The sequence below is a fragment of the Nesoenas mayeri genome (genome assembly GCF_963082525.1).
Source record: "Nesoenas mayeri genome assembly, chromosome: 11".
Lineage (NCBI taxonomy): Eukaryota > Metazoa > Chordata > Aves > Columbiformes > Columbidae > Nesoenas > Nesoenas mayeri.
Window position 1 is genome coordinate 14,209,271 of NC_137563.1, and position 23,025 is coordinate 14,232,295.

At 38.4% G+C, this 23,025-nt stretch overlaps 1 protein-coding gene across 1 annotated transcript in view; it reads left to right on the plus strand.

The window, feature by feature from the left end:
* MYZAP (myocardial zonula adherens protein) overlaps nt 1-22,801 on the plus strand; it is a gene marked incomplete at its 3' end in the record, with an annotated part of 44,648 nt that extends 21,847 nt beyond the window's left edge. Inside the window, exons 7-13 of the mRNA XM_080351128.1 lie at nt 2,035-2,160; nt 2,598-2,726; nt 4,930-5,015; nt 7,690-7,795; nt 20,618-20,701; nt 21,130-21,230; nt 22,696-22,801. Coding sequence (XP_080207254.1) covers nt 2,035-2,160; nt 2,598-2,726; nt 4,930-5,015; nt 7,690-7,795; nt 20,618-20,701; nt 21,130-21,230; nt 22,696-22,801 — 738 coding nt within the window. The remainder of the gene's footprint in view (nt 1-2,034; nt 2,161-2,597; nt 2,727-4,929; nt 5,016-7,689; nt 7,796-20,617; nt 20,702-21,129; nt 21,231-22,695) is intronic.
* Between the last annotated feature and the right edge of the window lie 224 nt (nt 22,802-23,025).

Sequence of the window (23,025 nt, forward strand, 5' to 3'; positions counted from 1 at the left end):
TGAAGATTTACAGGCTGTAAAAGTATCTGTATTTTGTACCTGCTATTGTCAGCAGGAAATAAAAAAAGGGAAAAAACAGTTAAGAAAGCAAAGCTGATGCAATTAAGATTTCAAAACAGAAATTTGGACTTTACTGTAATCTTAAGGACATACACCAAGAAGCCCAGGAAAGGTGCAGAGAATCCCAGGTTAAGTCTCAGTTCAACAGGACGCTTAAGGATTTGTTTATCTTCAGCCTTCTCAAGGTCTGCAGAATACATGCTCTGATTTAACTAGGAAAAAAATATAAATCTTGCCCTCAAAGCTGCAGCTTTGTTACAAAGCTAATGGATAAAATACCTCATTGCTCTCTTCGATAGTTAAACATAAAATTGTGTATCAAAGAAGCAAAGCCATCTGGGATTTAATTCCAGGGGGGAATGTAAGAGCATGGTGTGGAATCTGCGAGGTAATTGATTGAAAAGCAGTAACTGCAGCATGCCATGGTTATTTTCTGGGTAGGGGAACACACCCATGTAGTTTATTAGGTAGGTTTGGTTTATTTATATAGTCATAACAATAACTGAGGTTGGAAACCTTGCTTAAGAGTACTCTAACAGATACCCTGATGAGTCCACCTTTTTATGCTTGTTTTTACTTCCCTCATTGCTCAAGCCATAAGCAAAGGAATGATGGAGAGACAGTGCCAGAGATCATATTCCTGTTTGGTGTATCTTAAGGACTCTGGGGTTTGAATATTGTTCTTTTCTGAATGATATGATTCTTTCAGGCTTCCTGAAATGTGCAAGGTTTTCTGTTGCACTGAAACTGAATTTAACTCCAGTGCATCTCTCAAAGTGCAGGTTACTGCTCCTGCCTCAGTGTTGGTCTAGCTGAGATGCCAAAGGGGGAAATTGCAGTACAAGTGAAGTCCTTCAGAGCTCAGTCCCTTTTCAGAGGAGGAAATACTTTGTTATCCTATAGGGTAGTGAAACAGCTTGTTCCCACCATGCAAGATAAACATAAGGTTTTAATAAATCCTTCAGCCCTTGGGGGGCGGAGGGGGAAACAACAACAACAATAAAAGCAACCAAACCCACACACAAACACCCTAATAATCTGAACCGGGGATTTTGTAGCTGTGTGAACTGTAGTGATCAGCAGGGAACACTCTATTCTTCTCCCAGATGACAGTATGTTCCTCTTCTTCCTGACATTTTTGTAGCACCCACAGTATTTCATTATAACTTTATAGCATCTCTAGTAAGAGAACCAAGTCCTGGACTACGTATTTTGCTTTGCTTGTATTGTGGTTTTTTACAGCGTAGATGGCTTTAAGCTGTGTATATCCTATCTGGTGTGTAATCACTAAGGGTGTGGTTCAGTCAGTGTTTTTAGCCAACATAAGGGGGAAATCCTGTCTTTGAATTACCATTCCTGCCCTTTTCCCTGTAGCAATAGCAAAGTTTCTGGTCCTGTGGTTAAAAATTAACCCTTCCATGCCCTGAGCATATTAATTTGAAGTCTGATTGTTCTGTGATCTGCTTTGCTTCATGGTCACTCCAGTTCTTGTGCCTACACAAAGAGCAAGAGTGAGGAAGGAGGGTATAGCTGTGTCTTCTAGTTAATAACACAGAAGTCCAGCTTAAAGTAATTATTGCTTTCAGTGCTCATGGTCATTTAGGAGCAGGAGATCAATCTAGACCATCTCTATGCTTCCGTAAAATGGGGGGAGACAATATATTTTCAATAGAGAAACAAACCAAGTGACTCAGAGGCTGTTATGGAAGGGTTCATTGAAGATGCGTAGCTTGGCCTTGGATACGCGATGACTAGTAAAATTCAGACAACATAAAACTTGCTGAAGTGGTAGCTTCTACAAGTTGAATGACTTGTACACTGGCAGAGTGTTGTAACTGGTCTTGATACAAATGACAATCTGCTTCAGCACTGTCAAATTTATAACAAGGTGGAGATGAAGTTCAAAGTAAACTCCATTTCTCTTGCTGCCAGCAGTGTTGTACTGACTGATGGGTCAACTTTCCCCTCTCACAGGTGGAATCGTCGCAGGAAGCCAATGCTGAAGTCATGAGGGAAATGACAAGAAAACTCTATAGTCAATATGAGGAAAAAATGCGAGAAGAGGAGCAGAAACATAAAGCTGAGAAAGAAATCCTCCTAGTATGTATAGTCAGTCTGTAAGCGCGTTGCTTAACTTTGGAGTCATTTCTCAATCACTTAATACCCCAGAGTTGACACAGGTTCCTTCAGTCCTGCCTCTGTGACTAATCGTGCCACAGTTACTAAGCTTTCCAAGCTTTTGGGGCTGTACGGCTTCCTCAGAAGGGAAAATAAGTATCTAAGAAATGGGTAAAAGGTTTTCTCAGATTTTCATAATGATGCTTTACAAATACCTATGCAGTCCAAAGTGCCTCAAATCTTTTGTTCTGTATAATTCATGTTTAGACTCACAAGTCTTCCTGACTTCTGGGTTGGTATAGTGAAAAGCTTTGAGCTCTGCTTAAAAGCAATTAGCCTGGCTCCATGGCCTAAACAAACAAACGAAAAATCCTCATTAATATATTGTATATTAATGCAACTGTAAATGTTTTTTGAAGGAGGAAACGAATCGGCTTCTGAAGGCTATTGAGGAGGCAAATAAGAAGATGCAGATTACAGAAACAAGTATACAGGAAAAAGACCAGAGAATTGGTGAGCTGGACCGGCTGATTGAGCGCATGGAAGAGGTATGAGAGTGAGTTGACTACCGTTTTTAAAGGAAATGCAGAAGTGCATGGAGGAAACTTGATTTTCTTTTTTATCTTTCTGTCTGCTGCTCAGCACCTGCTCAATGACAGGACATTGCTGCTTTGCTGTTCACATCTTACTTAGCTATTGTATCCACATAAGGTAATGGACCTGCACTACCGTAGAGACACTGTAATTAAGTGGTTCTCCTATCTTTCTAGTGGTCTTCACAGTCAGAGTTGCCTAAGGTGTCAACATTTATTTAGTGGATTAACCATTATTTTAAAGAAGGAGTTTTAAAAGACCAATCAGTCTTCCTTCAGCGTGCAAGATCTCCTAAGCCTAAGGAAGCAGTAATCACAAATGATCGAAAGTAATCACCAATGCTGTTAGTAGGTCCATTAAAATGTGTTTTAGCTAGAAACTTAATATTAGCTGTCATTACTATTTAGCTATTTATAGTCCTGATTGGAATTGTATCTCCAAATTTTTACGTGTGTGGATGAAATGCTGAACTGAAAGCTTCAGACTAAAATGTTTTGAGGGTTTTTGTGGGTGTGTAGCAGCCACTTAATCTTCTGTACAGATACCTATCTTATTTAGATTATGGCTCAAAATACTTTGTGAGAGGAAAAAAATCACTTTTACTGCGTTTTAATCCAAAACTTAGGTTCTTCCTTCTGTGCTAGCATTAAAAAACTTTTAATTGTTCCTCTCCTGGCTAAATGTTCCCTACCAAACTGTAATTGAGAGCAGGTTTTTGACAATTTACTTTTAAAGCTCTGAAAGCAGAAATGCTTTGAAACATTTACCTCTTGTGACACTGGCACCACTACTGTAAAACTAATTGTAGCAGGTTTTGCATTACTTTATTTCCTGCTTTTCCTTCTCTTTTATGGACTTTGCTCCAGGGCAAAACTCAGATTAGTAGTCAGATTATGATTGTTTTAATGTGTTATTGCATCTAAGAGTATCATCATAGTACCTCTCCTTGCATATTACACTTCATCTGAATCTCGTTTGTTGGACCTTTTCAGGTATCTGAAAAAGCTTTGTATCTTCTGTCCTGAACAGTTACAGTGAAATTTCCTCTTCATTTTCTGGTATCATTCACCTTAGAATGGATGTTATTGTTAAGTCTTGAGACTGAATAGAGTCACTCTAAATGGTACAAGAGCAGCCCTTCCAAAAGACTCCAGTGCTCTTGGATGTGCTTTGGCATTTCTCATTTCATTCAATAGCAGGCATCTCATTATCTTTAAAAATCTGTGCCTTGCTATCCAAAATACAGAAGAAAGCATTCCAGTAAGTAGAGGGAATACGATCTTCTGTTCTTACAAATGAAGTGTTTTTTCATCAACTTTAGTATAGTATATATTTGTTACTGAAAAAGAGACTTTTATAAGCCGGTCTTGTTGGCTTGACTGGTTAGTCTAATGTGCATTTGTATTGAGCCCCTTTTGTCTGATGCTTGCAAGCCTATTAGTAAAATTAGTGATTACACTGACAACTCATTCACCTTTATATGCCCCTTTAGTAGCTCAATTAACTTCATCTGGGCTTCAGCCTACAACTTGTAAGAAAAATGCAGTAAATAAAGGATTGAAATGTAGTTCTTAAGTACGGATGAGTTTCTTCATATCACTTATTTAGTTTGCTTTTGTTTGGCTGATACTTGCAGGGTAAACTGAATGCCTCTGTTAAATTCCCATTAAAGTGGATAGCAGACTTGCATGTTAATTTGTGTTTACTCAGTCCCCAAGTCCTCATAGATCTTCATGAGCACTGTGCTGGAGGACACCTGAAAAACAAACAGGAATATTTTGGGGAAGAAAATAGAGCAATACCTTTTATCTCAGTCTTGGATTGAGAGATTGTTTTGGAAGGATAACATGGAAAACTTGACATTTATGTAGTTAAAGATCATGATGACTCATCTTTTTATTAAAATATCAGTTTCAAGTATAACTGTACATCTTTGAATAGGAAATTGAAAACTCTGAACTTACTTCCATGCATAGCTGGGAATTTGGTTTTGTTATTATGCATTCTGTGCTCTTTGGCTATAGGAAGTCTTGAATTTTGTTTAATCAGTTTCTATTTTAATTTCACAAATGGTCTTTTGAATTGCAATGAAATATTCTTTTTGAAGCCTTTACATTTTCACACATGGAGAACTGAAGGATAACATTTCTTCTTTAGGAACGTCACCAGCTGCAAAAACAACTTGAACTAAATGAAATACAAATATCTGGAGCAAAATCCGAAAACAATTCTGACAGTGAAAGGTGAGATATTCTTGTCTGTGGAACTTCTTGTATTGCTAGGAAACTTTAGGGGTGAGTTTGTTTGTTTCTGAAGATACCTAAATTTTACTTTTTGTGACTTTAAAACTGAAGTCTGGTAGAGATTGTCCATCTGAATGTAAGTTAATTACATAAAAATGTCAAGAGGATTAATTTTTGTAACAAAAACCACTTACATGCGCCTTTCTTGAAAAGTTGTATGCAAACATGCAGAGCATGTCTTAGATGGAACAAGTTGTGACCTATTTGTGGATTGCATTTTTCTTAAGTCTGTATTCCCAAATTCAGCACAGCATGATCCTGACTATGAATACTTTCATTATCTCCATCTAGATTGCTCAAGACAGTTTTAAAAGAAAAGAGATTCTGTATCCTGTATGAAGCTGTAGGACATCCCCTTTGAAAAGATGAACTCTTGAGGGAATATATTTGGGGCTTGGAGGGGCAGGTCTACACATGCAGTGGACATTAACATATGAACATGAAGAAAATGAAGATGTGGAAGAAATTGGTCATGTAGTATCACAGTGCGGAAATAAGCTATGAAGTTATTTGGGGAGAGTGAGGGTGTTTTTGGCAGTGAGACCTCTGTGAATGCTTGTTCTTGAAAGCATGAGGCTTATTAATAGAAGAAAGATCTAGTGGTGTGGTGGCACCTAGATGTGCTGTTTCTGCCCACAGGTGGCATGTGCATCCATTACTACTAGTTTGACAGAGCATCATGACCATGCAAAAGAAAGCTTTGAGCAAAGCCAAAGGCAAAGTGTCATGAGAAATCTATTCAGCACTGAAACAGCATAACTGCCATTGGAGTGAAATTGCATCTGCCACTCAAAGTTTATATGAGACTACTTGAGTGGGTAAAGATGAATTGTTAGCAGAGACTGAATAATTGTACTTGATTATTAGTTATATTTCTATGGCATGCAGAAACTCAGTTTTAAGGTTTTGGCATCCTGTTGTTCTGTAGGAAGCATAAACATAAAAGGAAGTCCCTGCCAAGAGCATCTCACTGCTTAGTTGTATTGGTCTGTGACCAGCTTATCTGGTTTCAGGGTTATAAAAGCTTTTCACGGCAGCCTGTTAAAATAGTAATTTAAAGTGAACAGATGTCAAATACAACATAGAATATGGAGATGAAATATAATGTTTTTATTCCTTTACCTCTGGATAACAGATACTCTTCTCACCTCAGTGAATCCTGCTCTGTCCACTGAGCATGAAGTTATGCTGCAGTAAAAGGGTAAAGGCAACGTTCAGACAGGAATTTGAGCAATGCAAGCAAGTGCGCAGTTGCAATCTATGCAGTGCAAGCAATTAATCTGTGTTCAGAGGCTGAAGTCTGTTCTTAAGCTCCTTTTACCTGTCTGTACTGGACCAGACACTTGAGCTCCACCTGAGGAAGGACCTCTGTTCCATTGCTCTGCTTCTGTCAGTGCTTAAAATTGTGAATCTTTCAATGAGAGACCAAGTATGTGCTACAATTGCAATCAAAATGTAAATTGTGGTTCCTGTGAGACCTTAATATGCAGGATTGAAAAACCTGCGCAATGCCTTGCTTTTTTTGAGTCATTGTCAAAGTGCCGCAGTTACAGTTCTGTAGAGTACTTCAGTTAATGGAGACTTTCTGGGAGGAAACAGCATACAATTCAGTCATTGATTGGAGTCATGGCATACAGTTTGCCATCTGCTGCTTTGCCTTAGAATGGTTATTCTATTTGCAGCTTTAACAGTTTCTTCTGCTGTTCACAGACAGAAAAAGTCAGAAAAGACTTTTTGTTTTTGATTCCCCTCCTCCACTTCTCAAATTCACCACACTCCTGAATCTAGGAGTACAGAAGTTTATTTTGTAAACAAGCTATTGCATTCTTTGAAGAATTTAAAGAATTATACATTCAGATAAAAATGGAGGCTTCCACGGCCAACATGCTGCAAACTTTTTAAAAAGTTTCCCCCATTTCTTTGCATATTCTAAAACTACTTTTCTGGCAAGCTGTCAAACCAAATTGTAGCAGGAGTTCTGTGACCATTCAATTTCTGTGTTAAACATATTTGAAGAAATGCAGAATGTATCCAAAGTCATAACTACAAACTTAAAACATCTACAACAATTTCTGCTGTTGATGAGTCAACACTACTGTAGTGTACATTCTGCTGCTGTTGGAAACCATGTCAAATCCTTGACTCAAGGCTTCCCTGTAGTAGGAGAGCTTTTAAAAGGATGCCAGCAGATGTGCTTCCTGACTTTTATTTAGTATATATTTCTGAAAAGTTCGCAGGTGGTAATAAGTCAGGATAAATGTGTCTTTCTGATGATAAAGATCTAGTTTTCCAAGTGCCTTTCACTTCAAGGTAAAACAGACATCTTAGGGAGATAAGCTTTGTCACGTTGTTTAATTGTCAGCACTTCAGGCTCTGAGTAAGCACACCAGTATGCAAGACAAAGGTGAGTTAAGTTGGGTGGAGACAGCCCTTTTGACTAAAAGACTACCACGAAAATGTACTTCGTACAAATTGGTATCTGTCAGTGGAATTTGACTTGCCTACCTCTTGACTCAGTCTTCCCGATTTATGGTGTGATTGTGAGGGTTGTTCTTGTTTTGTTTATACTGCATAGGTCCCCACTGATATGCCTAATTCTTCTGTGTTCTGCTAGGTCACAGCATTTGGAGGAGGTAGCAGCTAACCTAAGAGAGCGAATCAAACATCTGGATGATATGGTCCACTGCCAACAGAAGAAAGTCAAGCACATGGTTGAGGAGGTGAGATCTAGTAAAACACCTCAGAGTCTTTGGGGAACACTGATTCTTCTAGTACATAATCCACAGAGAGCTCTGGTCTGTGTGCAATTTCCTTATGCCTCTTTGGTGACAATCACAGTGGAAGATGAGTTAAGCATCTGGAGCTAGTGGAGCAGGAAGACCAGGTGAAAGCAGTTTAATCCAGTGGCTGTGGTTTATATACTGTGATCTTTAGGCTGACCCTAGTTCTGGAACTCTTTGTGGTAGTCCAGGAAATACAACATAAGTTGAAGCATTCAGGGGGTAATTGCAGAAACAGTGCAGACTAGTCATTGAGCGTCTCCCTCCTGTACAGAAGGGGAAGGCAATAACTGCCTTTTTTTTTTATGTGATTCCTCACAGAAACAGAGAGGCAAATACAGCTTTTCACCACTCATCTTTTTTACCCTGGTCTTGGGACATCATCTTGGCTGAAATAATTTCCTGTAAGATTTTAAGTGGCTTTCTGCTGGACAGCTGCTTTAAGTTACAGGCCACATACGTACCAAGAAACTGTTTTGCAGCCAGAAGGCTGTGATTGCAAACATTTCTGTTTCTCTAAGTGGGTGAATGACATGGGAAATAGGTAAATTAAGTTTAAATTGGAGCTTTACAAAGCAGGCTGACAGCACAATTACACTAAGCCCTGCTATTGCACAGAGGATAGACATTCAAGAAATACCTTTTATTTGTATTTGGACATCACACATTCAGAAAACCGAATGTTTGGAAACCATTCTAACCAAAAGCATTCTTCCTGCATTCACAATGTGCTATTAAGAGGATTTCTGATTAGACATGGAGTTTTTCCATTTTATCAAAGTGGTATCTATTTTATTTATTTATTTATTTATTTACCTGTATCTGTTTTGTTTTGTAAGATTCTGAGGCAGTCCTGCTGTATAATCAGATGTGTGATACTAAGTGTCTTTTACACAGAAGGATGCAAAAATATCTATCTCTGCATTAAAATTCTTCTGTCATATCATCACTATAGAAGACTGGTATAAAGTCTTGAGGTTTTATTTCTAATGCAGCTTTCCATTTTTACTATTTTCAAGCATTACAGCAGGTAGTCTAAAACTGAGATAACAATCTTTATACCATGGTATTCTATTAAGGAAAACCTCTCCAATCTAATAAGCTGATCCATGGAATTAATGGATTATGGGAACAATTTTTTAATCTGTTTTTTTATCTCTGTAAGCCCACCGTCATATTATGAGCTTTTTTTGCTCTAACCAAAAGTTCTAAAGGACTTGTCACTTTGTTATACATGTGGCAACCCAGACAATTCTAGTAATATAAGAGAGGAAGATGGCCTAAACTTTGCCCTTTATTACTAAATGTATTTTAAACTGCTTGATGTAACTTGACCTCTAGTGGGCTGCATTGGTGTAACAAATACTTTTGGTTCCATTAGGTGTTTTGGCAAAAACATGTATAAAGCTTGAGACAGTGATTATTATTTCATAAATATTAGGTTTAATAGGTGAGTTTATCTTGGTGATTCCTTATAATGTATCTGCTGGTGTCTTATATACACAGAAAGCCCTTGTAGACTTTCTGGTTACTGTATTTAACAAATAGAATGTCAGATAACCAAGTTACTACTTAGCAGTCAAATATGCCTGCTTTTAATTGATGTCTGAATATCTGCATTTCAAAATCAATTAAATCTCTGTACAAATCCTTGACTGCCATGCAGCCACAGGGAGTGTATTTTTGTCCTCTCCTTTAGTCCTTTTGTGATTCGGTTTTTCTTTTAATTCACTTTCTTTGAGTGAACTAAAGACTCCTGTAACAGAGGTTTAATAGGTCACATGGTACCAAATACATTAGGCACTTAAAATTTTTTAAATTTTGTGCTGTCCATGGTTTGTGTTTGTACTGTGTTTGAGGAAATACCTACAATGTAGTTGGCATGCACTGTTTTAAACTGGACTCTTTTAATTAAAAGATAGTTTTAATTAAAAGCAGTTTTAATAGTAGAGAGAAGAGTAGCTGTCCACCGTGGAGGCAGATAAAAAGCATTTCAGATGTGTATGCCCTGAGCTATCCACAGATGTCGTATTTTTCATGATTTTGTGCTCTTCTCTACATAAATATTAGAAAAGCAATAGTATTAGGAAAGTATTTTTAGGCTCATTTTAAGCAACGCTTACTAACAGTGCTGTAGAAGCTGAGAAAGCAGCAACAAAAATACTTAAAAGGTAGGCTGTGGAAAAGGAATGCTATCTGAAAAGCCTGTTCTGGAGTTAAAGACAGTGAGCAGCAGCACTAACCACACTTTCTAGAGTAAGCAGGGAACATGTTCTAATTGTGCTACTATTTAAGTCCCAGAAAAAGTGTTCATCAGGATATCTACGAATGCATGTCCTCTCTATATTAGATTTGACCGAATGCAGAGTGTAATGGCTAGGAATATCTCTGAAAGTGTCATGAAAACCCGCCATGTTATGTGTTACTGCAATACTTTCATGGCTGGTATCTGTAAATTAACATTCCATCTTAGAGTTTATGAGGGTATTATAATAATCAATACCTTGCATTTAAATAATACAATTGAGAAAGAAAGAAAGATCAAAGCAGCTAGAAAGCCTGCTTTCTGAAAAGCTTACCTTCTCTGTCGCCTGAGAATAAATGAGAACAGGCTAACATGGGAAACTCAGAAGAGAAGTGGAAAGTAAATATTCAAAATTATCACCAGTTCTTTTGTTAGAAGCTGAAACAAAGCTACTGCATGAACTAGGTGAGAATGATGGCTAAGCCTATGGTAGCTTGACTACAGGATGACCTTTATTTATTATTAGTTTTGGAATATTTGAACATAGATCTGAAGTATAAATGAGGAGCTTATTCTTTCAGTGTAAACCACAACGGGTTTATGCTGTTATCAACTCCAATTAAGACAAAGTGCAACTACAGAAATGAACATCATTTCAAAGGGATGCTGAACAAACAAGAGATGCCGCTTCAAACTCAAATGGAGAACTTTCAAAATTGGATGAGTACTGAGATGAATCTACTGGATGAAAAATCACAAAACAGTTTGCTCTTCAGGCCTTTTTAGGGAAAGATGATGACCCATCAAGTGACAGATGCAAGACATTTACAAAGAACAGCAAGCAGTCAGGAGGACATGAAAGAGAAGCTTTATGGTTGAGTTTTGTGATGCAGTAGGCAGCTCCAACACCTCCAGTGCTGGTTTGGTGGTATTCACAAATTTGTTAGGAGGCTGTGGTCAATCCTAATCCAGGCATGCGTGAAAAGAGGTGCTGGCAGAGAAGCACCAAATGTAGGAGGCCATGGATGAAAAGAGTATTAAAGCCTTCCTTTTCACAGGACCCATCCTGTTGGTACTGAATGCAATAGATATGTGACCTGTGGAACTGAACCCAGGCAGAGAAGGAAAATCACAGTTCGGTGTGCTTATATCCTTAGCAAAGGAATAATTTGCTCCTATTTTTTTCTCAGAAAATAAATCCTTCTATCACAGGCATCAATAGAAACTTTTCCAACCTGACCTAGTCAGACCAGTCATAAATTAAATAGGAGCATTGAAAGTAACTTTCAGAAGAAAACAAATGGAAGAAATAAAATGAAGTTTCCTGGAGTCGGATCTTCAACATCTCTGAGTGTTAGATCCCACACATGCCCGTTTTTCAGCCCCATAGGGCTTCTCTGCTGTGAGAACCAAGATTGCAGCCCACTAGAGCACCAGCTGAGCAGAAAGTTATCCTGCATACTCCTAAAGTCTCATGTTCTTGTTAGAAAGAGATTGCAGATGATTTAAGGCTGACAGATTTATCCCCGTATTGAACTTGTTTGTTAAATGAATCTATTTGTTCCCATCTTATTGCAGTACATATTACATGTAGTGCTGGCTGTTGAAAGTGCAGGACCTGCATTTGGCAGGTGTGTAGAAACCCAGCCCTTTTGTCACACTATTCTTACACAGCAAGCTTTCAAAAAAGGAGTAAGAGACAGATGGGCGGAGTGGGGCACCCAGAGCTCAGTGCTGAAATCAGTGAACATTGATATTGGTAGACTCGATTGGCTTGTGTGTGTGGTTTGGCTTGTGTGTGGTGGTTTTTATGTGCGTTTGTTTGTTGTTTGTTTTGGTCATTTTTTTGTTGTTCTTTGTTTGTTTTAATCCTTACCTTTGTAGCCATCTTAAAGTATGGCTGGGCAGAGAGAGACTTTAAAAGACAAGCCAGGAAAAAGCCAGTTCGATGAGAGGAAGAATTTGCAGAGAGACTCACAATGTGAAAGGTTGAAGCATGCAAACTTCAGGCCCTTTCACTAAGCAGTTTCCAATGCAGAGATGGAACTGAGCAGGCAGATGCAGGCACAGAGGTGCTATGGGAGGGCATGGGAAGCTGCTACCACATTGTTTCTTTCGGTGTTGAAATTACTGTTGTTCTGCGAGAGGGGTGAAAGCTTGTTTTTTAAGTTAGCCATTTAGTATGGTCAGCTTATCCTGTCTGTGCCAGTGTACAAGATAGGAGAGAGTTTAGTGTAAGATACAGCTAAAAGTCTTCAAATGAAATACAAAACATTGATTTTTAAATCAGTGACAAAAGTATTTCCTGGCTTGATTTCAATTTCAAATGTGGAGAGATTTAAGAGAGCTTTAGTTTTGAGATTTGTGCAACTGAAATGGTTTGCAGTTTCATGGTACAATAGGCTTATTTTATATGTAATATTGTTTCATTGTTGAGAAGAAGGAGAAGGAAAGAAATAAGCATGGCAAGTGAGTTGATGCAGATTTAGGGAGCTGTTCTGAAGGGGACTGAGAAAAGGCTATGTGATTCCATGCCAATAAATTATCTACAGAACTCAGATTTCACATGAAATTCCCCTAACTACTGAATTGAACTGTCTCTAGGTCATGGCCCATGAGCTGTTCTCCAGCTTTAGTCTCAGATTCGTTGGATAATAAATGGTGACCAGACACGAGGGAGAAGCTGTGTCCTGTTCTGTTGTGGAAGATACTTGCATGAAAGGACAAAGTGCAAATGAGCAAATGACATCCCAAATACAGAAGATGCTTTGTATTGCACGAATGGGGAATAAAGAAGAAATTTTCCCACCAAAGACTTACTAACCATCTGAAAAGTTCTGTGTCAAGATACTCTGACTCCAGATACATAGCCAAATATCTCAGTTGTAGTGTGCAAGTACAGTTTCAATTTTAGGTCAAGTTAAAGAAGCCACACAGAAGCATAGAGGATGAGAAGATGGAATTGCCAGCCACAGACAGAAGCTGAATTTTTACTTACCAAAATCTGCATTGCCTAGTACCTACTGTAAAAACAAAGCAACAACAACAAAACAGCAGATGTAGAAAGAGAAAGCCGCTTTGGGAGCTTGTAGGAGGAAGATAAATGGCAGCACATAAATAACTCACCACCCCCCCATTGGAGCATTTGGCGTGCCTCAGTGGACTTGAGCAATGCCATACATTGCTTATCTATTGGCACAAGTAGAATTGCTGCTGCTGTTTGGTATGAGTGTTTGTATGTGCATAGCATCAGCTCTTTCAGCTGGGAATTGCCTGGCCAAGTCATTAATTAGCAAACTCACACATTACTAAGGTAGCTTTTAATAAGGTAGGTTGAACTGCTAGACAATATGACAAGTTTTATAACTCATTAGGACATCTAGGTCTTGTGAGTCTGCATTAGCAATACACGTACATCAAAGAGTGGTGTCATGTGGTCATACAACTTGTTAGTTTAGGAAGGTCTCTAAGTTGCTGTATTAACTTAATCAGTTCTTACTTTTTCTTTAAATACAAGTTTTAAAATACAAAAAGTATTGAGGGGTTGCTCAAGTGATTTAAGGAGGACTAAAAGGCAAAGGTACTCACTCCTACTTACTGTATTATGTTCCCTGAAAAAATGTCAGCACTCTTGTCTAGCCTCTGATAAATACCACTTAAGGTCCAGTGAAATATTGGACTGAGCAAAATCTTGTTCTCCTTGTATAGCAAGTACCTCTGAGAGTTCAGGCTGCTGTTGCAACGTCTTGTCTGTCTTGTTTTGTATCATATAGGATGTGTTTGTCCTGTGTTTAGTCATATTAATGACCAGTTTGTTCATGTCTCTGTATCAGTGTTACAGATGCCCAATCTATTACTGGTAGATGAATAAGAAAAATACATGATACTTGAATAATATATAATACTTAAATATATTAACACCGTCATGTTCTGATAAATATTTTAAACTAATGGATTATAATATCAAGTAGTAAATGTTGACTGAGTTTACCTAACAGCTGGTTCTGTTCCAATCCAATAGATCACTGTATTTTTCAAGCTTTCAGAACTGTGTACACAGTACACAGAATAAAGTTTGCTGATTCAGACTTTCTTTATAAAGGCTCTACATTTGAAAACAACGTTAATTCTCTCTTAAGATGCTTTTTCCTTCTGCTTTAATTGCTTTGCAATTCTGTTGACTTTTGTTCAAACATCACTACTCGCATCTCTTTGTTTAGAGACTCATTCTTTTAGATCTCACAGTTCTCCTCTTGGCTGTTCCTGGGTGTTCTATCCATGAGATCAATTTAATGCTGTTGACTCAAAGGTCTAGCTTTCTGTCTTACTGAAGCGAAGTTTAGTTGTGTGGTGGAGCAAGAGAAATTCAGAAGTGCAGCTCTTCCTAGAAAGTATTTACATGGTCCATTCAAGTATAATAGCATGACAATTTTGTTTGGTATTTAAGGAGATGTATTGGAGACTCTGTGCAAGTGCAATAGTGAGAAACAGATCTTCATTGATGGGATGGACAAGAAGAACTGAATTTTCTGGGGGTTGCTACAAGATAAGGTGACAATCTGGAAGCTGAGGGAGTTTGAGAGAAATGACCTCGAGGTTTTGGAAGGAGGCAAAAGCGTAGAGGTGGTAACAGCAAGAGGGCTGACTCAAGTAGGAGAGAGCTTGAAAAGAAGTGCTGTGGCCATATTCATGCTGAGCCACTGGAGAAATTCAGGATGATTTACTTTGCATGTGCTGATGCAGATCATTAGAAATTGCAATGTGCCTGTGAAACGCAAGCTGCACACCCAACACAATCTGCAGGGAACTTCAGGGATCCTGCCATGATGGGGAGAGATCAGGTGCCCTTGCTGTGCCCAACAGCCAAATTCCAGGGATTGCAGTGGGGTGGCTGTCCCTGTCCTGTGACAGTGCTGCGGGGAACATGCTCTGCTCCCCAGCCCCTGGGGTGGCCTAAGAGCATATGATGCCCCCTCAGTTGCTGGCAGACCACATAAATTACAAACTGTAGCTTGGGCCTTGTAGCTCTTCCCTTCCCAGTTTTGTAATAGTCAGATGTCTTCCAGTAGGAGAAGGGAAAGCAGGAACAACTAATACACTGGGATGGGGGACGTAAGAGAGAATGAAATTATAGGAAAAAGGATGATGATGTGGCCCAGGGTTGCTAAGTTCACATTTTTACTATTAGCAGAGCTGTTTTGAAAGGAATGAGTGGGTCATTACTAAGTAGGTTGCCAGTTTTGTTTGACTGCTTAACATGGATGTGAAGGTTGTAGAAATACTGGTAGAAACATGGAGGGAAAAGAACAGCTAGTCAGTCTAACAGTGTAAGTCAGGTCAAGAGGTAAGTGCTAGGGAAATTCTATCTAGGCACCTCAGAGGAGAGGCTGAAGGATGTACCTGAATAGTGCTTGTTGACAATGATGGAGAAATCTGAGAGTAGTGGTGCGAAAGCCAGATTTGGGAGCAAGTTGCTGAGTTTGCAGTGAGCTGAAATGCTGGCGTCTGCAGACACAGCAAGGATGAGGTGGATTACAGGCCTTGTGCACTGAGCAAAGAAAACATAGGAACATGTTGGTGATAATTTTGTCCTGGAGTCAGTCCAGAAGTTACTCAGATCCAAGAACCGCTCCATGGAAGCTGAGAGTCTTTGGCTTGCACTGATTCCTTCTTGACCCTAAATGCTTCTAGCCATGACTTAGGCCCTCAGTTCAGTATTGTGTTTGACCTACCTTGCTTCTCCTTTCCTTCTTCATACCTTATATTCAACCAAAAGTCAAAATCTATTGCCCTGTCACCTGCTAGTTTTCTTGTTGCTTTACGCAGCTCCTTGAAACAAAGACACTGTCAAGACTTGGGTTTGTGCAATACGTGTTTGTGGTGCTGTGTTATGATCTTATTTTAGTTTGTCATAACTAAAATTTTATGGAAAAATCAAAGTGACGTTAAGTAGTAAGGCATTAATTGTATTTTTAAGGGCTTTCACCCAAGTATAAGCAGTATGATCCAGTGTTCTTGTTACATTCCTCTCTCAAAGGAAACTGTCACTTTTGCTTTATGCAATTGGACTTTTATAAATGTGTTGAATTAAGGTTGCATTTTATTTAATATAGTAATATATTAATATAATCCCCTAAAGTTGTCCCTGTTTTTCCTGGTTTCCTGAGACATATCCCCTCGAGGGTTAATCAAATCAGGTTTGCTGACTGCTAATGGCATAAAGTGGTGTGTACTCAAGTCTTTACTCAGTAAATAAACTTTTTTTATAGTAAACTACTGTGGTGGGATGTGTCATTCATGTCAGGCCTGTGGGGAGGTTTAAAGGTGTGTCACAACTTTGGAGGTTGTTTCAGCCCTTAGACTGCAGTAGCTGCTGAGACAACTAGTTGGCCACGTGTCTGGGGTGCAGCATGTGGAGTCACACAGGTACTCTGCTATGTTCTGGCCCTGCTGCCCTTCTGCAGCAGCCTCAAAAGATCACTGCTGCACCTGGGGAGCACGGACCACAGGACTCCTTTCCTGGAGCTGAAACAGCCTCTCGCTTTAGCCACTGCTGAATTTATTTCTCCTGAAATGTATTTGGTCTGTGTGGCTGTGTCTTTGAGTTCACGATGTTCTGAAGATCCACCAAAAGGTTTTATATGTTACCCAGTTCACAGCCTTACTGTATCTGTAATCTGCATGGTCTAATTATTCCATCCTGTCATTCTGTTTTACTGCTAGAGTAAGTCTTTATGTGTGTGGTGATATAGTACCACATTTTCTCTTTCCCATACTGTAGAAGAGAAGGTGTATTTTAAAATTCTGGCATAATTTTTCAGAGGGACAAAGTAGATCGGTTTAATGGGTTCTGAATGATACTATGTAAACATGTTAGAAGGAGTAATGTTGTGTACCACTCAGTCCTGTCAGTCCCCAGAAGATTCTCAGAAAAAAACCCCAACCCAAACCAAACCAAAACCCACACCAAAAAAAAACCCACCAAACACAAAAAACCCCAACCAACCAAACCAACCAAACAACAAAAAAACCCCAACCAAATCAAAAGCAGTAACATTCCTGCCAAATTACAGATTGTCTTTTTGGAGTTCAGGTTTGTGTTTGGGAAGGGGAGGAAGCTGTTTGTCAAGGTCTTTCTTATTGTATTCTCTGTTAGATTTCAAGGTGTCCATGATGTTATTTTTGCCTTCAGCTATTCTAGTTAAAATAACTCAAAAACATGCTGAATGAGCTTGTGTCTCTTCTGTAGCAAATGTGAAGAATAAGCAAATATAAGTTTAATTTTTAACTTACACTAAATCTACTTGTATATGATACTGGTAACCATAATGGCTACCATCACAGTTTATTTCACATCTTAAAACATTTATATCATAGAGTGAATGTAATTTAAGGTAAATGACTTTGAAATACAAGAGTTTGGTCTTGCTTTTGGATAATAGCTAATTCGGTCACTTATTTAGAAACAGAAATATTTTGTGTTTGATATAAAAACCAGAATAGGCAGCTGATGAGGCATATTATCTTCAATAACAAGAATGGGTATTTGTCAGGGCAAAACCCTCCCCTGATCAGATATCTGTTCTTGGCTTCAGTTATCTTGTGTCATACTGATTACTGGTGTTAAAGTTATTTCCTTGTATGCATAGTAGGAGAACAGAATCTTAATAGAGAGGACCCACTTGGAAATCCTAACAGAAGAGTTTATCTTTTCTGAAGCTTAATTTATTGGCAGGACTGAAACTATTGAACCAGTGGAGATAGACCTGACTTAATTTAGTTGTCCTATTAAACAAAATTGTAATTAAATATGAAGATCAAAATATGTTCTACGATTTTCTGAAAATGCTACAACCTTTGTGTTTCTGTGATTTGAAAACTGAAATTATAATAGTTTTATATGTCATGAGTAGTCTTTACACGCACTTTAAAGTAAAAGAAACAAGGAAAAAAGAAATAACCTTATTTTAAGAAAGATAGATGATGGTAGCACTCACATTCTGTAACTGCTCAGCTGAAAATGCTGTATAGAGTTTACATTTTAGCTTTTCCAAGTACTAACTGATCGTTCTGTCAATGTGATGTAATAACTGAAGATCATGGAGGCTAAATTAAAATTGAGTTGGTTTTATAACTTTTCATTGTTTTGTTTAAATGGTGTATTTGTTTTCCTTCATTTTTTTCATAGTTCTGTATGTTTTGGCTGAAATGTTTCCTAATACCAAGTAGTAAATTTTTGGGAGAGTGATTGTACTACTGTTGTTTTGATTATTGTACCTCTGAGTATTTTATCATTCTCTTTTAGCAGGTTGTGAATATTTGTAATAATCATTGTTTCCAGACATGCTGAATAGTTTTACACTGGTGATTTTGAGTTTTTATTTTTCACAAAATTAATTTTAAGATAAAGAGTTAAAAAGTGACAGGTGAGAGGGCATGGGAAATGTGACCCAAGTATTTAGAATTGGTCTTTCTTGCATATCAACATAACATAATGACTGCCAGGAAAATTAATGTATCCGAGTTTTCCTCGATTTCAGTTTGGCTGTTCTACACAATTATTTCACTTTAGTAGAAGTCCTCTGAATTTTTTACTAATAAATAGTTTTTACTTTTTTCCCTAAAATTGTATCAGTGAGGCCCACAGCCAATCAATAACCTGGCAAAATAAAGCTACCTCACTTAACATGCAGTTTTATAGAAAATACGTATTTTTTATTATACCTAGGTATTTTTATAGTTTTCTTGTGATAAAAAAAAGCTATAGGCATAAATCTGAGGGTTTTTTTCACTATTGGCATATTGCCCAAGAATGTGAAGGAATGTGCGGGATACACACTTTTCTAGTGCTGTAATGGCAGTTTGAATATCTTTCTTGCCTCATCTACCATAGCTGGAAGGGGTGCGCTTTTTTATATATAAAGTAATGAAGACTTTACTAGAAGCAGGGCATGGCAGATTCTGGCGTTTCATTTGTGACGTGGCCTATCCATTTACTAGCTTGGTTTACTTCTGATTCTGCTTTCATGCTTAAGATCAGAAACTTTTTAGATCTTTAATGAATTGTGGAGACAATTGCCTTAGAGAACGGACTGCTTGGTTTTTTACTTTCTTGTTGTCTGACCTAAAACGGCTTGTTGAAGAAAGGTGGATTGAAATTAAATTGGAAAAATTACTGACCTGACACCATTCAGAGCAAAAAGATTATCTGCTATCAGCTTTCATTGCTGTTGCTGGAGGACAAGAATCAGCAGAGGACACAATGGGAAATCCTTCCTCTCCTAGTTCCTACACACAAACATGATGCAGAATCCCTTTTCTCCCTCAAACTGGTCCCTCGAAGTACTTCTGATTATTCTCCTTAGAAATATTTGTAACGCTGCTTTCTGCATCTGAAGTAGACTGTAACTAGGAAGCACCTTGTCTTCTGTGCCTGTGACGTGGTGTGTGTCTGCAGCCGTCTGTGAGTAATGACCTGGACTGGCTCCGAGGGAATCAGGAACAATTATATTTGTTATTAAGCTGTTGTTTTGTTATGCTCTTTTTATTAGCCGCTATTTTAGTAGGTGTGGTCAGCAGGGGTTGAGAGAGAATAACAAGTGACTTTTCCTTTGGTTCAAGGAGAAAATTTGTTTTGTTTGCACAAGATGCTATTGTGTCCTAAACACAGTCAGCCGAAAGGAACTCACCTCTGTGCCAAGCAATGAGTCTCTTAGACTATTGCTGATAACACTGTGAGCCTCACACAGTAAATCTTGCTATGAGCAAAGGGTTCAAAAGAATGGAAGAGGAAAACTGTAGCTTTAGGAGGTTTAGAAAGACGTTTCCACACAATCAGAAGAGCTTTGGGCCAGCAGCAAGGGATTGGTATACAATCGCATTTTCTCTGGTCGTACCTACTGGTAGGAGGGAAGGATTTAATGCAAAAGTTCCTGTGTGGCTCTATGAGCAGCAGAAATCCCAGAATATAACGAAGATGGTCTTCTGTCCCATGTACAACAGTATGAAGATGCAATGCTTCTGGTGCAGCTAACTTTATTTTAATTTTCATGAATGTTTGTAAATAACTTCTTTCCATTCCCTAAGTATAAAATGAAAATGCACTTTTTTTTCCAAGAGTCTGGTATGCCAGGAAATAACTGAACAAATCAGACCTTCAAGAAACTAGCAAATGTGCAACATATTTTTAGGTGTAGTTAAAACTGACTAGAACAAATGGCCTTCAAATCAAAGATGGAGTTTTCCGTAGGTTGCTTTGTTACGTGACAATGTCTGAATTTCAGTTCTCTTTCAAGAAGGATACAGATTCTTAAAAGCCATGTTAGTATATGTGTATCGTCTTTATATAGAAGATCCTAATTGTATGGGATGGTAGCTAATCCATGGATTAAAGCATCTTACAAATATGTACACATATTCAGTTGTTGCTGGACAATAAAATTAAACATGTGGTATCTAGGTCTTTTTCCTCCTCTTCCCATTCCCATTAGACTAAATGTCTTTATTTTTCTTCACAGATTGAAATGCTAAAGAAGAAAGTGAAAGAAAAGGAATTATTTATAATACAGCTTCTAGAAAAAATTTCCTTCTTAGAATGTGAGGTAAGGTACTACCTTTTGAGTTTATATCGTTGTGATTATTTTATGAAACCAAATAAAATTTGAACCAGTGTCACCTGATGTTATCTGGATGCATATTTACTACATGTATTGGCTGTTCTTCAGTATGGTAATCAAAGTTATGACACCAGTCACATGAGGAATGTATGTAATACAAAGTCTCAATATTCATGCTAAGTGTCTTAACATACAATTTTATAACAGTCCTATAACTACCTAAAACAGAAGCCTCGGAATAAAACTTGGTTTATTTTTTTTTTTTTCCCCCGAAACTAAGGATTCCTTTATTTTCTCAATAAACACTTTTACATTATTTCTTGTGGGGATAAGCCAATGTGCACTTTTATTTCCTTGTTTAATTGGCATAACTTAAATAAAGTAAGCTTGTGATGAAAACTACTGTTTTCCAGAATAAAGAATTACAAGATAAATTGGACTACTTAATGGAAAACCAACCAAAGACAAATGTAGAAACCAGAGATACTGGTGTAGGATGTGATCTTCCATACAGGTATTTACTTTTTATGCTTGTTCATAGGAAGCTTTTTCATAATGTCCCTTCCTGGTGCTGTATTAGTAAACCATTGTGCTGATAAGCTGTTGGAGTGGATTGTGGAGTTTTGCTAAGTTTTGCCAGGTTTAAAAGAGCACATCTGCTAGGTGGAGTGTACTTCAATTACTTATAGAGTAGTTTGCTTGCTTGTTTGGTTTTTTTTGAAGATGCAAATGTATCGCAAACCCTTGGCAAGTACTTATTTACAGCAAGATGATTTAAGCAGGGAGTAAAGAAGTCAAGAGATCTGACTTTGTAAAATATGGGAAAATATTGATGAAAGGTGCCTGCTGGCAGTGCAGCAGAAGACAAGGGACAGCTCTGCCCTAAGGCTGGGGCATCATGCGGGCTTTGTGTCCTGGGCGTGCGTCCTGGACCGTTTTAAAGGGCAGGTAACACCAGCAGTAACAGTTCAGGGCTGCAGCAATTTGCAGAGATATCCTAGCCCCAGGTGGAAGATTGCCAAGAAAACAGTGCAGTATCATTACCACATCTGCAGTGGAGTGGTTGTCTCTGATCTGTGGTGGCCAGCAGCTCTGTAGTCTGGTGTTGTAAACATCCAGACGTCGGGCCTTCCCTCCTGCCTGTTCTGTGCCCTGAACGCTGCGACAGGCTTGCACTGGGCCCTGGGAGGAGGCTGTGGACTTGCACTTCAGTCTTCCCCCTAAGTCACAAGAGCAAAGGACAAAACAGAAAGCAAAGTAGTAAGGTAAGGAGGACCATTGCACATTTCTTCTGTTACCAACAAGTAAACATGTTCATCTTAACTGTGCAAATTGAATAATTTAGTTTGAGGAATGTAAATTAGCATATGAAATCACCAAGCTGCAAATGCAAACTAAAATTTCCTTCCCAATTTAAAAATAAAAATACACTCATTTCAGTGTTCAGCCTAGAGCATATTTTAATGGCGTGAGTTTTGAAATCTCAAGACCAGTGTTCCTCACCCAGGGTGCCAACAGAAAGCTATCTTTGTTGTCTCGGGGGACCCTCTGTATGTTACCACAGCCCCTACTTATCTGACTTTTTCCCTATTTTTGAGATTTATCTCCCTGCAGAAAATCACTCCTATACAGTTTGGATTTTATGGAATTACTCTTCGCAATTGATTGTGTCCTTAAATGTAGTACTGCAGTCTTTATTGTTGCAGGATCCTTAGTCCTAGCAGCCGTATTGCTGGACATTCCAATATGAGCTCCAGCAGATGCCTGCCTGTAAACTTGTCAGTATCTGTCACAGTTTTTATGCAATATTATTTGCAGCGTTAGAAAAGAAATATGGAACATATTAAATACACTAAATAGTTTAATTTTAGCCTGTCAATATAACTAACAAGGCACAAGTTCATTGCTGTGGCATTTCCAGGCCAGCTGTCTGATACTCTGACATTAACTCTGTAAGCTCTTTCTTGTCTCCTTAACAGTACAAGTACTGAGAACAGAAGATCTCCTGAAAGTGCACGGCCGGTGAGGACATACACCCCATTCAAGAGAGTGTTGGAATTTAACACAAAGAACAGTACATCTTGAGCTTTCAAGTCAATGTGCTTTCTAAATGCGAGCAAATATCTTGCGCCTTTGCAGCTTGATTAGATAAACTTTTATCAAGTCATAGAGAAGAACAGCAGCATGGAGTCTTGCTAAATTTATCCTGAAAGCAGCTTTTCAGTAACTTCATATCTGAAGTTACTACTGACATTAACTGTGAGGGGGATATGGAAGAAGCGGGATGAGTGAAACAGCAGTCAATATTG